This window comes from Danio rerio, chromosome 9 (assembly GCF_052040795.2).
Source record: "Danio rerio strain M-AB ecotype USA chromosome 9, GRCz13ab, whole genome shotgun sequence".
Taxonomy (NCBI): Eukaryota; Metazoa; Chordata; class Actinopteri; order Cypriniformes; family Danionidae; genus Danio; species Danio rerio.
This window is the reverse complement of record NC_141029.1, coordinates 24,955,212-24,970,367: the sequence shown is the minus strand read 5'-3', so window position 1 is coordinate 24,970,367 and position 15,156 is coordinate 24,955,212. Positions and strand designations below refer to the sequence as shown.

Sequence of the window (15,156 nt, the reverse complement as noted above, 5' to 3'; positions counted from 1 at the left end):
GTTTCTGAAGACAATCACCTACTGCACCTTTAAATTATTAAAAATCAAGACATGATCATATTTTATTTTGGTAAAACAAGTTTAATCTAGAGGCCTTGCATTTCATATAAAGTCACTTATGATACCAAATGATCAACTAGAAGTCATGTTTGCTGTTCATAAAACTGGGATAGTCGACAAGACTTTGTCAAGTAGTGTATGCTTCTTATTATATTGGAAATTATGTTTTAAATAAATGATGCTAATGTTGATGCCTTGTTCGAACAATATTATGCAGCGCAATTATTTTCAACATTGATTAAACAAAATTATAATTTTAATTAATAACTGTTTATTGCGCACTGCGCCAGCTTTATAAAAAGAATCTAAAGGATCATTAAAGACTAATGATGCTGAAAACTGAAATGTGTGCAGTGCACTAGACTAACTGCGAATAGTTATATCTACACACTGTTCATATTTTGTTGCTTTTGATTATTTCATTGTTTTCATTTGTAAATCAATAGATTCAAATAAAAAAGTATTACATTTAATTAGTATCAATTTCTTAAAATTAACATGCTCCAACTGTTCACACAAGCAACAAACTAACACTACAGCCAATGATACTCTCTTTAATTATTTATTGTGTCCATCATGAAGCAATGAAGAAAGCTTACAACACTAAATTAAACTCAATCACAGCTCTATTTCACTTGTGTTAATGGACAAACAACCACTATCAACAACCAATTCACATTCACCAAATATGGATTTTTATATACAGCAATATGTCACACATTTCAATTCTTTTGAGGTCTGTGGAACAGGAAAGGCAACAGAGAGAGCTGCTGGACAAATAACACAATGATCCTCCCTCTGTAGCACACACACCTACAATAAAGTCCCCCAAGTGCTTTTTATTTTACAAAAATAAATACTCATTACCTGCAATGTTCATTAGACAGCATCATTAGGTGTATTTGTGAGCTGTAAGTGTTATTGATTGTGCTAGTCAGCTCAAAGGTGAGGTTTGATATTTCATAGTGTTCCCATGATGAGCCAGCATCTTTAACTCAGGTCCCCTTGTAGCTTCTTCATGATCTGGCTGTTGGATGGGGCCGAGGTGAAAAGCGTACCTACAAAAGCGTGTGTCCCCCACATCACATGCCGAATCACTTTACAACAGCCCAGGTCCTCAATCTGAAAGCCTAAATGCCGATACCGATCATCGGTTTCAAAGAGCGTGTTGTTTGTGTATGAGCCGAAGTACTAAGGGCAGAAAGATTGAGAAATGTTAAAGGTCAACTTCTGAACCGCAATAAAAGTTTGCTATACCGTGAAAATCTAAATTTAGATTGTTACTGATAGTATCGATATAAATGTTATTTTTTTACGCATTTAAGCATTTGCATACCGTACTGTATATATGACTGTGTGTAAGAAATACAATTTTATTAAATTATTTTATCTATTTAAATTGGGGTTACTCTTTAGTTTAGGTCACAATTCATGCTATTAACTACTCGCTTATTACCTGTCTACTAATAAGACAACTGTTTATTAGTACTTATAAATAGAGGTGTAATGGATCACGGATGATCCGTGATTCATATGGATCACATCCCACGGTCTGGAACACACGTGAGCCACAGATTAATAAATTTTTTTACGGATAGATCCAAAATTTGTATCACAAAAAGATCGCCTCTCGTGTAATTCAAATCACATATATGAAAGCATTTAGGCTTTCCTGTAAAATATAACAATGAACAAAGAAGTTGTGGTAGGTTATTCTGGATGTGGTGAGTTTTATTAAAGGTGTTTTCTGTCACTACTTGTTTAGCCTACATCAATGCATTTAGTGTGAGCTGCACGTTTAACCATTAAAAGATCGAGATCTCAACACCCACGCAACATAAATGATAAACAATGGTGACTTCCATATGTTTATTATTAATCCTTCGAATCACTGCATTCAAATCTGTGTTTGAAAAACACAAAAATCAAGTGAGTCATTTTTTAAGTCCTTTGAGTTAGTTATGAAGTTACAAACAGTCAAATAACACAGAAGTACTGAAATATAAAAGTTTAAAATTTAGATATGACCACTGGTGTTTATGGTAAAGATTAAAATCGCAGCCAAATGCATTTAACGACCCTCAAAATCAAGCAGCAATTACATTATTCAACCAATAGGTGGCGAAAACCAGATAACAAAAATATGCCATTTCATATTTCTTCAAGAATGACACATCTAGCAATGAAACATGAAGTTTTATGAGTAAATAATTGAATCCTTTGTTAAAAATGAGACTAAATATAAAAATGGGTTGTACAAATTATAAGATTGGGTTATCAGCAACAATAGTAGTAACAGTGAATTTTTCACAGTAGTGAAAAAAAATACTGAGTACTGAAAAATAAAGAAACATTCAGCTAATTATTATTTTATTTTTTTCAATAAAATTACAGGTTATAAGTTCTGTTTGTTAAAACCAAAAGTTTCTTGCAGTGCTGTTTTTGTAATAAATGGAAAGCAAATTACATGTCTTCTCCCCTTTGGCTGATCTTAAAAATTCTCTAATCCATGACTAAAAACCTTAATGTGATCGAACTGTGAGATTTGTGATCTGTTACACCACTACTTATAAAGTATGTTCTTATTCTGCATCCCTAATCTTATCCAAAACCTAAACCCAACTTCTACCTTGCTAACTATTAATAAACAGCTAGTTAGTAGTTTATTAAGCTAGTAGTGTTAATTGTTTGTTAATACTGTGAATTGTGACCTAATTTAAATAGACAATTCATTTATTTTACCATGCTTCAGAAAATGGATCATAAAATGTGCTCGAAAATGTTTAAATATGACTAATCAGTGACTTTCAAAATGTAGGAAAGTGTAGCTTGTTGTCTAATTTTCATCTTCACATTATGTTTATGTATGACTTACTGCAAGTCCAGATGATGGGTCTATAAAATCGGCCCAGAATCCTTCATTTCGGAGAGCGTGGCAAATCTCCTTTGCACCTTCAATAAACTGAACACAACACAAATGATCAGGCCTCGTCATTCATTCATCTCTAATGAATGGCTATAAACGTAGAGCCTCCTTTCAGGTAAGCTTGCGTCATTTTTGGCACATGCACGGTAACAATTGTCTCCTTTGAATGCAGCGACTCACAAACAAACATCAGAATGAGAAGAATACAGTCCCTGCAGCATTCCTACAGCAGGGCCTCATGCCAGTTCAACACTGACTCCGCAGACAGTAAATAACACAGAGCGTTCCCTCTCATACACATTCTGGAGGACATTTACCCTACTGCCACCACATTATTGCACTAAAGGACAAAACAAAGTCACAGGGAGGAGCTAAACATGAATAGTAATGAACAGTAATTGATATGAAGCAACTTCAGTTAGGCATAGTATGTAAATAAAAGCTACATATATAATAAAAAGATTTCTATTTTATTATTATTTTCAATTAATAAAAAAGTCATGTGTTTATATGATGACAAAGTTGGATTTTTTCAGCAACTTCACTACAGGTTTCAATGTCACTAATTATACCAATATGCTGATTTCTTAACATTTCATTATTATAATCAATGTTGAAATAGTGTTACTAAATATCTTTTAAGAAAATACTTTTTTAATCAGGATCTTTGCTGAATATAAAGTGCAAAAGAACAGTATTGTTTGTCATACGGCTGGGCGATTTGGCCTAAAATAAAAATCTTGGTTAATTCAACATTTTAACTTGATTACGATTTATAAACGATTATTTGATTTATTTATTTATTTTTGCCCTCAAAGTTCACTGAGAGGTTTTGTACAGTAAATGTATGTATGTGCACATATTTCAAGTGAGAATTTTTTGAATAAAGGGTGCATTACTTGATTTTAAAATAATTAAATGAAACACATTATCTACTAATAATGATTATTTACTGAACTCCAACGATGACCGAGTGAAATTAAATAAATAAATAAATACACTTTCACTTTTGTAAACAAAATTAATTATTTTCAATATTAAAAGTAGAAAATAAGAAGTATTCATACTGTCATGCATATCCTGTAAATAACATTTTAAACAGTGCATTTCTTGGATCTTCTGTAAACAAATGTTTTAATTTAAATAACAATTGTAATGTAAGGGAAAATTTGCCTTCTCAATGCATCTCTGGCACAGATTCCAATCACTAATTAATTAAAAGGTAATTGAAAAAAAAAACGACCTGGAAAATTAGATTGATTATTGGTTCCAAATGTCGATTTTGATTACTTTTAGATAAAACTATTACCGGTACAAATAGTTTGTAATATAATAAATGTATGCACTCTCACCTCATGAACTGAATGTGTTTGTGCAAGATAAAATATAATAGATTTTTTATACCTTAATTTTACCCAAAACATTTGGTGGTATATTACAGTTTAAGCAAAAGATAACAAGATTACAGTTAAAGGATAACAGCTTAAGCTGTATTATTTTTGTAAATAGAGCCGTCACAATAAACTGGTAATATTGATTTTGTTAATGATTTATTTGTTAATATTTGATAGTGTTAATGCAATATTGTTCTGTTGTAAACATTTTTGGTAAATAATAGTAGTAAATAATAATGGTAAATAATAATAGAAGTAAATATTGAAGTGAAAATTCTGAAGGATTACGTGACCCTAAAGAATGAAGTTAAGCCAATAACAAAAATTTAATTTCAATGACAGAAATTCATATAAAAAATAAAACATTTTAAATACATTCTCATTTATCGACTAAACATCATATATATATATATATATATATATATATATATATATATATATATATATATATATATATATATATATATATATATATACACTCAAAATCATAATATATCATGATGTTTAGTACTTTAATATTTTAATAATATTAATTTTACTGCATTTTCTTCACAAATTATCACAGATAATCAGTATCTGTGAACTCACTTTAGCCAGCAGTTCTTCTCTCTCCTGGTCCACTTGCTCAGTCCAGGCAGTCATGTCGTTCTGCGTCCTCTGTGTCACAGTGACCACCATCATGCCAGTTGACGGAGCCTCAGGGAACATGGACTCAAAATCTGAATTAAATGAACAGGCCACGCATTCATAAATAAACATCAACTAGAGCAAAAAAAAATTAAAATACTAATGGTTACATTCTCAAGCAGAGCACATTATTTAGTGCATAAAATACACATGTAAGTGCTACCCTCTTGTGGTGGGATTTTACATTACAACATTTTAACAAGTCAAACAACATTAAAAGTGCTTTCTAGCGGTCTGAAATACTCTTAATAAAACCATACCTCTCTTTAACAATTCAGGACAAGACTGAATGGCACACTCCACACTGGAATGATCAAAAAACTGCTCTGCTTTATCCATGTTCTGTGCTGTAGAAGTTTTATCATCCTCCTAAAAACGAATAAATAAATAATCTTATATATATATATATATATATATATATATATATATATATATATATATATATATATATATATATATATATATATATATATAAACTTTGATTAAATAAAAGTAGCTTGAGTGAGATAAAGTAACTTATTTCAAAAACAAAACCATCATTTGAATATTAGCTAACACTTTAATTCATTTACGGTGTCTTTGTTACAAATGTTCCCATTAACTTATTATAGTAATTACAATTAATTATCCATAATTACATGGTACTAATCCCAATCATAAAATAATCAAATATAATTAAATAATACTACTCAGTAGTTAAATGAATAGTTAGACTGTAAAAAGAACACCTTAAAACAAAGCGTTACTGCATATTGCATAATGTTTTTTATTTTGATAATAATGTTATGATCCTATATTCATTACAAAACTAATCATGAACAAGCAATAACACTTTTAACTTTTACTGGTTATTGTGAAGACTTTACTCTCACATTTCAAATATTAAATGTCAAAGTGATCATTTTAAAAAATATATATTAATAATAACAATCACATATCTAAATAAATAATAATAACAATTAATAACTCCATAATTATAACTAATTTAGTTATTGATTAAGAAAATGTATTGACTGACTAGAAAATTAGTAGTTTCTGAAAGTATCCTACATGAAGCTCATTGATGAACTGGGCCAGGATGAAGTCATGTCTCTGGTTGTTGGACTGAGCAGTGAGCACATCTGGTATCACACTATGGACCGAAGTGGTTCTCTGCTCCACTGGACTCTCCAAATGACAGTCAAAACCCACATTACCCGGCAACTGGAAACGTTTATCCTGAGGTCCAAATGGGCCCATGCTCTCATCCGGCCACACAGTCCTTGGTGCTGAAAATAAACGAGATCATTAAAAATATAAAATAAAAACACTCTTTCTACACATCATCAAATAGAAATACATGTGTGGATAATGACCTGCATGCCTTTTTTAATTAAGCTAATTTGTAAATGTTTTACCATGACCTCTTTTACGCCAGATAACCGTGGCTTTGATATTCTACAGGGAAACAGTCATTTACCAATGTCAGGAGTTGAGGTGTTCAGGTGTGGCTCATCTGATCCTGACGCCCCAGAGAAACTTCTTGCTCCAACAACACGATGAACTAGAACATGAAGCCCTGGTAGGTACGTCACCAGTCGAGCTCTGCTGCAGAGCACCTGACAAAACACAGCAAACACACATCTTTACCTGTAGATTTCATCTTTTATTTTATAGAGGTACAACAGCAATTGCAAACACTATCACATGTAAGCGAGAATATATTTTCACATAGGACTCAAGACAAAGCAATTATAATAGATGTGAGATTTACATTCACTTACACTGGCCATCCTGTTGGGCTTCTCTTGTTTACGGTTCACCTGTAGGTAGAAAAAAATGTATAGAGTTGCATAGACAAGCTGATGTTCAATAACACAATGATAATGAACATTTCTGATTTATTGCTATTATCATGGGCACTTCAAAATACTGTAAAATAATGTAATCATAATTTAACCTTTCAGAATGTCTTTTAAAATATTCAGAGTGTTGTATTTACTTTGAAACATATTGAAACTTTAGCTAATCTGGACTGTGACAAGCCAGGGGTGTGGATCAAAAAGGTTAAGTTTTTTTTTCAAGGCACTTTGTTTGGTAATACTTTACAATAAGGCTTTATTTGTTAACATAGTTAATTAAACTAAACTAATGATGAAAACTACTTGTTAAGCATTTGTCAATCTAAGTTGATGTTAATTTACTACTGCTTAATAACACATTAAAATCTAAAGATGTAACCATTTCATTTAATGGGGCCAATAGCATATATTTTTTGTATGTGAGGTCAAATGCATCTTCAGATATATTAAAATAATTAAGTAAAACATTTTAGCCATTTCTTACTTTTGCACACTAATAAACCTTTGTTGTAAACAGTTGATTATTATTATTATTATTTTAAATATTGTAAGCAGTTGTCATTTTTCTTTTTTTAAATAGTGCACACACAACACACTCTAATAATCTATTAGGCATCTGACAAAAACATGGACAAAATATAAATGAGACTTATGTTTCCACCATTTCATAACCCCAAAAAACTGCCGAGTGAAAAACAAATCTGCAACAATCATTCTCGGTAGTAACATTTCCTCTTTTCAATTTTAATTATATAATAATCGCTATTCTGTTATAATAACTAACTGTGTGTAAGAACACAGGGTAAAGTAACCTCTGTCTGTTGTGTGTTTAAGTTAGTTTACAAGCATTAAGGTCCTAAAACGGCAATAGACAAAAAAGAAAACAATTTACGACTATACACGACTAAAGCTTTCGGATTTAAAACGATTCCAAAAATAAAACAGAATAAACATGAGTATGTAAACAATGTTTCTCTTTACGCATGTCTCAATAGCCCATTGGCTAAAGCAAGTCGAAGAGGTAACTTACACCTCTAACGTTAATAGTAAGTTACTACTGTAACGATGATACATATTCTTTTTTATTTTGTTTGGCGATTTATTTGTGGATACGCAATAAGTTTGATTAAACTATTCTTACCTGAATTTTGTAGTGTGTATGTTAGCTGTTAGCTTACTTCAAGCTAGTCTTGTTTAACCTTCTGATTACGTAACAACGGCGGCGAGTAAAGGACAAACACAAAAACCTCCGTGAAATGTCCTGCAGCTCCACCAGATGTCAGCAGAACACAGAAAATGTGTGTGTGTTTTTTATTTTATTTTTTTTCCTTCAGGCTCAGACTTGTGTTCTGGTAGAACATTTATCAGAAATTTCCACAGATATAAATAGTTATTCCCACTGTCCAACCATAAACAATATTTAATATATTTTAATATAGAAGGGTGATTAAAAATAGTATGCTTTCTTTGCTGGTTTCTTTCATACTCTTTTATTTTAAAATTATACTTTATTTATCTTTCTTTCTTTCTTTCTTTCTTTCTTTCTTTCTTTCTTTCTTTCTTAGATATTTATAGGTTTAGGCTATACATAAAACATATTTTAGCTATTTTTATCTCCACTTATGTCAAATGTAATGCTTTATTGTTACTTTTCAGTAAGAAAATAAACAGCTCGTTGCCATCAAGGACATGAAGTCACAGATCTGTGTTACACTGTAAAACCCAACGCTCAACCATTTAAGAAAACTGATTGCAACAAACTAAGTAAAAAAAAAAAATAATCCTAATGAGTACTGTGAACTTAATCTATCTGAGTAAACTAAGCAATTTGAGCACAGTAAAACCCAATAAATGAAGAGAACTCAAAACTAATTGAGTACTTTAAAACCTAATAGGTTAAGGCAACTCAAATCATTTGAGGAAACCGACTGCTAAAAACCATTTGAGTTCAAAAACTTATCTATATGACTATACTGTGAACTTACTCCATTTAATTTGAAGTAATGAAGTGGTAAGTCTCGATTGAGCATTAAAAATGTACACCAGCAATTAAACAGAAGAAAAACTCAAAACTACAGCGACCTCAGTCGCATTATTAAAAGAAATAAAACGTGTTCAACCTTTAAAAATCTTTTCAGAGGATCCTTAAACAGCTCCACAAACAGTCTCAACAGCTTCACACAGCATTACTGAGTTCAAAACTCTTTTCAAAAGAGTAGAATTAATTCCCAGTAAATTTTGAGTTAACAACACTCATTTCATTAGATGCATTTGACTGTTGGGTTTTACAGTGTGTGATAAATTTTCCCAAAAGATTAAAGATTTCTCTTTATTAAGTCTTTCATTAAGAATCCTTGACTGGTCCAATACTTTTATAATTGTTACTTATAAAGGATTAGTGTTTGTTTTTTGAATTTGAAAAGTATTGTATTGTAAATCACATTCATAAATAAAATGCACTTTCAGTCTGCTGTCCACAGACCTCTTTACTTTCAGCTAAGAAGAAAACTTGACATTTGAAAACCAAACAAATTTATATAGATTTTTCCAATGCTTCTGAGCCAGAAAATGTGATTTATATGGTCTAATAAAACGTCTTGGCATTTGTTCCTTTATTCTGTTTAAGCCAGCTTGGGAGTACTTGAAAAAATGTGAATTCTCGGCAGTACAGCATGCTTTCATTAAACGACAACCAGAAAACCTTATTTCATCCTCCACTGTTGTATTTTCAAATGTAAGTTGCACTAAATAGTTTATACATAAAAGACAAAAACATCATGACATTCTTAAAGCATCTTTCAATAGTGAACAATCTGCTAAATATTCATTCATTTTCAGCTTAGTCCCTTTATTAATCAGGGGTCGCCACAGTGGAATGAACCGCCAACTTATCCAGCATATGTTTTATGCAGCGGATGCTCTTCCAGCTGCAACCCATCACTGGGAAACAACCATACACACTCATTTACACACATACATTAAGAGCAATTAAGCCTACCCAATTGACCAATAACGCAATTGGGAACACGGAGAATTTGCAAACTCCACACAGAAATACCAACTGACCCAGCTGTGAGACAACAGCACTACCTACTGCACCACTGTGTCTCCCCATCTGCTAAATAGTTCAAAACTTATGTCTCCCATGTCTACCTCAGAAACTACTAATGAAAATAACTATTTTATCACATTGCATTTGTACAGTTTCTGTTCTGGCTTACAATATTCAGTTTTTGTTCTCTTCTTTTGGTCTTTTAATCGTGTGTTATGGGTCAGTTGTGAAAATACTAAAAACAGCAACAGCAAAAAGCATATTTCTGTAAAGAACAGGAGGCTTTTGTTGTGGCCCATTATGGCTTGCACTGCTCTTCTGAAAATCTAAGGACATTCCAGGTCACCCTGAAGCACTGAATTGCATTACCAGGCACCGTATGTCAGTTCTATCAATGAGCATGTGGCAACTCAACATCTAAAAGCTGTATCAAAGCCAAAGGGTTTCTTCTCAACAAAAGGCACAGTTGAAAACCACAGCGCAGCACTCTCTCCAATGAGGTGTAATGGAATTACAAAGTAGCTTCAGGTTTTTCCTCAATGTTCTTTTAGTGGCACTTGGCCACTTGGCTGCCTTATTTCCTTAAAAAAAAAAAGATGTGCTAAGATGACGTTTTCCAATGTCTAATGTGTATACTGAGAATACATCTATAAATGAACATGAACATAGTTCTGAAACCTTATTGTGAAGCAAATCTGTTGTATGTAATCAGTTTTCAAACATGCAAAAGACATTCAATGTTTTTCCAAATTATTCTATTCAGGAAGGAACAAATCTTGAAAATTAGTTATTCATAAAAGGGAAAAGGTATTGTTAAACTCTCACATACTCTAGTCTAGTCTTGGTTTGAAGTTGTTGACTTTCAATATGTTGTTGTTGTTGTCAATCATCCTAATTTAATGAGAATTCCTACATTTAAATATAACGTTTTTTCTGGACACTCAAGTGCTTTACACATTTTTTTAGAGGAATCTCCTCATCCACCACCAGTGTGCAGCATCCACCTGGATGACACAATAGCAGCCATATTGCACCAGATCACACAACATACACCAGCTGTGAGACAGTGATATAGCCAATTATGATATGGGTATGGTCATGTTGGACAGAGGCCACTCAAGCCAGTGTGCACATTTGGCCAGGCTACCAGGGTTAAACCTCTTTTTCGAAGGACATCCTGTGATTTTTAATGACCACAGAGACTCAGGATCTTGGTTTAACGTCTCGTCTGAAAGACAGCAATCTTTCATAGAGTCCCCGTCAATACACAGATAGCAGGTTGAGTTCCCCCTGCTGGTCTCACTAACACCACTTCCGGCAGCAATCCAGCTTTCCCATGTGGTCTTCATCCCATCCAGGTACTGACCAGGCGCAGCCCTGCTTAGCTTCAGTGGACGACAATGTGAGAGTTGCAGGGAGCACGCTGACAGCTACCATTCATCAGAAATGAACCAGTCAAAAGTAGAAATCCCTAAGTTTTAAAGTAACTTTAATTAATTTATTTATTTTTGTTCATGCATGTCTATATGTTTTGTAGTTTTATTTTAATCATCTAACTTGAAAACATTATATATATATATATATATATATATATATATATATATATATATATATATATATATATATATATATATATATATATGTTATGATAATAATCTAAAATAAAAATTTAAAGTTTTGTTGGTCATTGTTTTTTTTAATATTTGACTTTTAATATTTTATTAGCTCACCAAATGCAAGATTTCATGTAAAAAAGTTCCTTGTGTATCAGTAATCCAGTGATATATATCACATATACAGTTGAAGTCAGAATTATTAAACCCCCTTTCATTTTTTTTTTATATTTCCCAAATGATGTTTAACAAAGCAAGGAAGTTTTTTACAGTATGTCTGATATTTTTTTTCTTCTGAAGAAAGTCTTATTTGTTTTATTTTAGCTAAAATAAAAGCGGTTTTAAATATATTATGAACCATTTCGGGGTAAAAATTATCAGCCATTTTTTTTACAGAACAAACCATTGTTATTCAATACCTTGCCTAATTACCTTAACCTGCCAAGTTTACCTTATTAACCTAGTTAAGCCTTTAAATGTCACTTTAAGCTGTATAGAAGTGTCTTGAAAAATATCTGGTAATATATTATTTACTGTCATCATGACAAAGATAAAATAAATCAGTTTTTATAAATGAGTTATTAAAACTATTATGTTCAGAAATGTGTTGAAAAAAATCTGCTCTCTGTTAAACAGAAATTGGGGGAGAAAAAACGGGGTCTAGTAATTCAGGGGGGCTAATAAGTCTGACTTCAACTGTACATCACATATATATTATATAAATAATAACCATTCTGTAAAGAAAATTAAAAGTTTAAAATGTATTAGAATGTATGGCAAACAAAGAGGATTAGAATGTACAAAATAACCTGTTTGGTAACAAGACAAACATCAGTTAAACTGATATAAATACTTCCATTTTTCAGACAGCCAGCAATCCAGAGTTTAACAGATATAAAGTAGTAAAGGAGACATGGTGCAGTAGGCATAAATAATGAAATATTGTTCATCTCGAGGATTTCAAAGACAAAACATCCTGAGTTCAACAAGCCTCCACATGCTGCATTTGCTCATACTTTGTTTAGAGTGGTCTTTCTGTGCACTACAACATGCATGTACAACTAGCCAGAAGCACAAATTTACTAGAGCATGAAGAAGATACTGGTGCTGTGATTTTAGTTGATAAAACTTGTTCTTCAAATGTATGATGGGTGTGATATTTCTCTGCAAACCAGAAGCACATAATACTTGCAGCTTGATGATTTGAATTGTTTAGAGACAAATCACCTATTTTGCTTGGATTGCTACTCTGCATCCTTTCACATTATGTTAGTTGTTTAATTAATCAACTTGTTTTACAAAAACATGAAATGCTACAAAGCTAAATGTTTTTGGCCCTATTTTTTGCCCTATCTTTACATTTTAAAATATATAGTATAAAGTTGAATTACAATAAACAATCATCTTGTACTGCAGGGATGTCAAACTCAGTTCCAGGAGAGCCCTGCACAGTTTAGTTCTAACCCTGCTTCAATACACTTACCTGTAGGTTTCTGTAGGTTCAGATGTAATTAATTAGGGTTAAAGCTAAACTGTGCAGAGCAAATTTAAAGTGGGCACTATCAAAAGAGAAAGATACAGATAAAAGTATAGGTTGCGCAAGAATTGTAGGCTAAATGTCAGTTTTGTGATGAGACTTGAGTACCGCGTTTGTGGCTGGTGAGGCACTGACTCTTTTGAAGTCAGATTTACAAACACATCCACTCAATAAGTTTGCCAACTACCGATTGGGTTTCATATATCATATCATAATTATTTCTATACACATAGCAGGTTGGGAAAAGGAAGAAATAGCGATTAAATATGCCTCCCAAAAACAGCTGTATGCTACAAAGTCCTGACAGGCCACAACAAGCAACACACAGCACCACGGCGGATGCGCACTCTCTTTCTCTATCTCTCAAAAACGCTATATTGTTAGACTGCCTGCTATTATTCAGATTAAACCAGAGTTACCGTTTTATTCGGAACTTCATTTCCGCATTGCAAGAAATCTAGTTGTGAATGCAGACCTCTATACTGTATATATTATTTTAGTTTGATTGGACTACCTTATATTTGTGCAGTAGTGAATTAATTTATGTTTTAAGCATAAAAAATTAATTACGGGCGAAGCAGTGGCGCAGGTTGTGCTGTCGCCTCACAGCAAGAAGGTCACTGGGTCACATGGTTCGAGCCTCGGCTCAGTTGGCATTTCTGTGTGGAGTTTGCATGTTCTCCCTGCGTTCGAGTGGGTTTCCTACGGGTGCTCCGGTTTCCCCCACAGTCCAAAGACATGCGGTACAGGTGAATTGGGTAGGCTAAATCGTCTGTAGTGTATGAGTGTGTGTGTGTGGATGTTTTCCAGAGATGGGTTGCGGCTGGAAGGGCATCCGCTGCTTAAAAAACTTGCTGGATAAGTTGGCGGTTCAATCTGCTTTGGCGACCCCGGATTAATAAAGGGACTAAGCTGACAAGAAAATGAAAGGAACAGTTAATTACTAAAAGTTAACATTTCCAAAACAAATGTTGAACATTTAGCATATTACTGATGTAAAACAAATTATAAAGACAAAATTCATTAATTTGTTCATTCATTATCCTTCAGCTTAGTACCTTTATTCATCAGGGGTTGCAACAGTGGAATGAACCCCCAACTGAGCATATGTTTTACACAGCAGATGCCATTCCAGCTGCAGCCCAGTACTGGGAAATATCCATACACACTTATTCACACACTCGGAAACCGGAGCACCTGGAGGAAACCCACGCAAACACAAAGAGAATGTGCAAACTCCACACAGAAACACCAACCGACCCAGCCAGGACTCAAACCAGCGACCTTGCTTTGAGGTGACAACACTACCCACTGAACCACCCTGTCGCCCGTGACAAAATTAAGAAATTTAAAAATATTGTTTATAAATAATGCACAAATATACTATGTTTTATATAAATCTTTCAATAACATGATTCAATCTTTCTATAACATGATGAAACCTGAATAAATGCAGTGACTAAAACATTTAATTTAAACAGAAAGATTTAAAGTTGATGTTGACAACCGCAGAAATTGTTGTTCTCCTTTATTGTTTGGTTTTAAAACAAGCACATCCACTAAGTAAAATTAATTTTTTTATCTGTTTGCAAAAACTTTTGACCACAAACAGCATGTGTATTTTTTTATGATCAATAAGCCTTATCAAATCGTGTATATTTTGTTTGTGTGTTCACATAACTACCTTATATTTATGCAGTAGTGAATTAATTTATGTTTTTAAGCATAAATCTGAAATTGAAAATTCCAAATAAAACAATTAATTACAGGCGAAGCAGTGGCGCAGTAGGTTGTGACCACAAACAGCATGTGTGATTTTTTAGGATCAATAAGCCTTATCAAATCGTGTCTATTTTGTTTGTGTGTTCACAAAACCAGTACCAAATTAAAGTATGGATTTTAAAATAACAAAATATGTAAAAAATGCAATAAAAAAATGGGGATTTAATTTAACATGTAATACATAATCTTAATCTGAGTCCCCTTAAAACTGCACCACAAAAACAAATGTACTACATTTTGCAAATGTTTAGTGTTGTAAGTAGT

At 32.7% G+C, this 15,156-nt stretch overlaps 1 protein-coding gene across 1 annotated transcript; it reads right to left on the bottom strand.

The window, feature by feature from the left end:
* Positions 1-606: 606 nt before the first annotated feature.
* On the bottom strand, positions 607-8,136 carry mmadhcb (metabolism of cobalamin associated Db). Its single transcript, NM_205594.2, is given in 8 exon segments — positions 607-1,251; positions 2,936-3,022; positions 4,969-5,099; positions 5,328-5,436; positions 6,118-6,335; positions 6,527-6,665; positions 6,831-6,869; positions 8,050-8,136. Coding segments are annotated over 7 exon segments (894 nt in total). The 5' UTR covers positions 6,840-6,869; positions 8,050-8,136; the 3' UTR covers positions 607-1,050.
* Between the last annotated feature and the right edge of the window lie 7,020 nt (positions 8,137-15,156).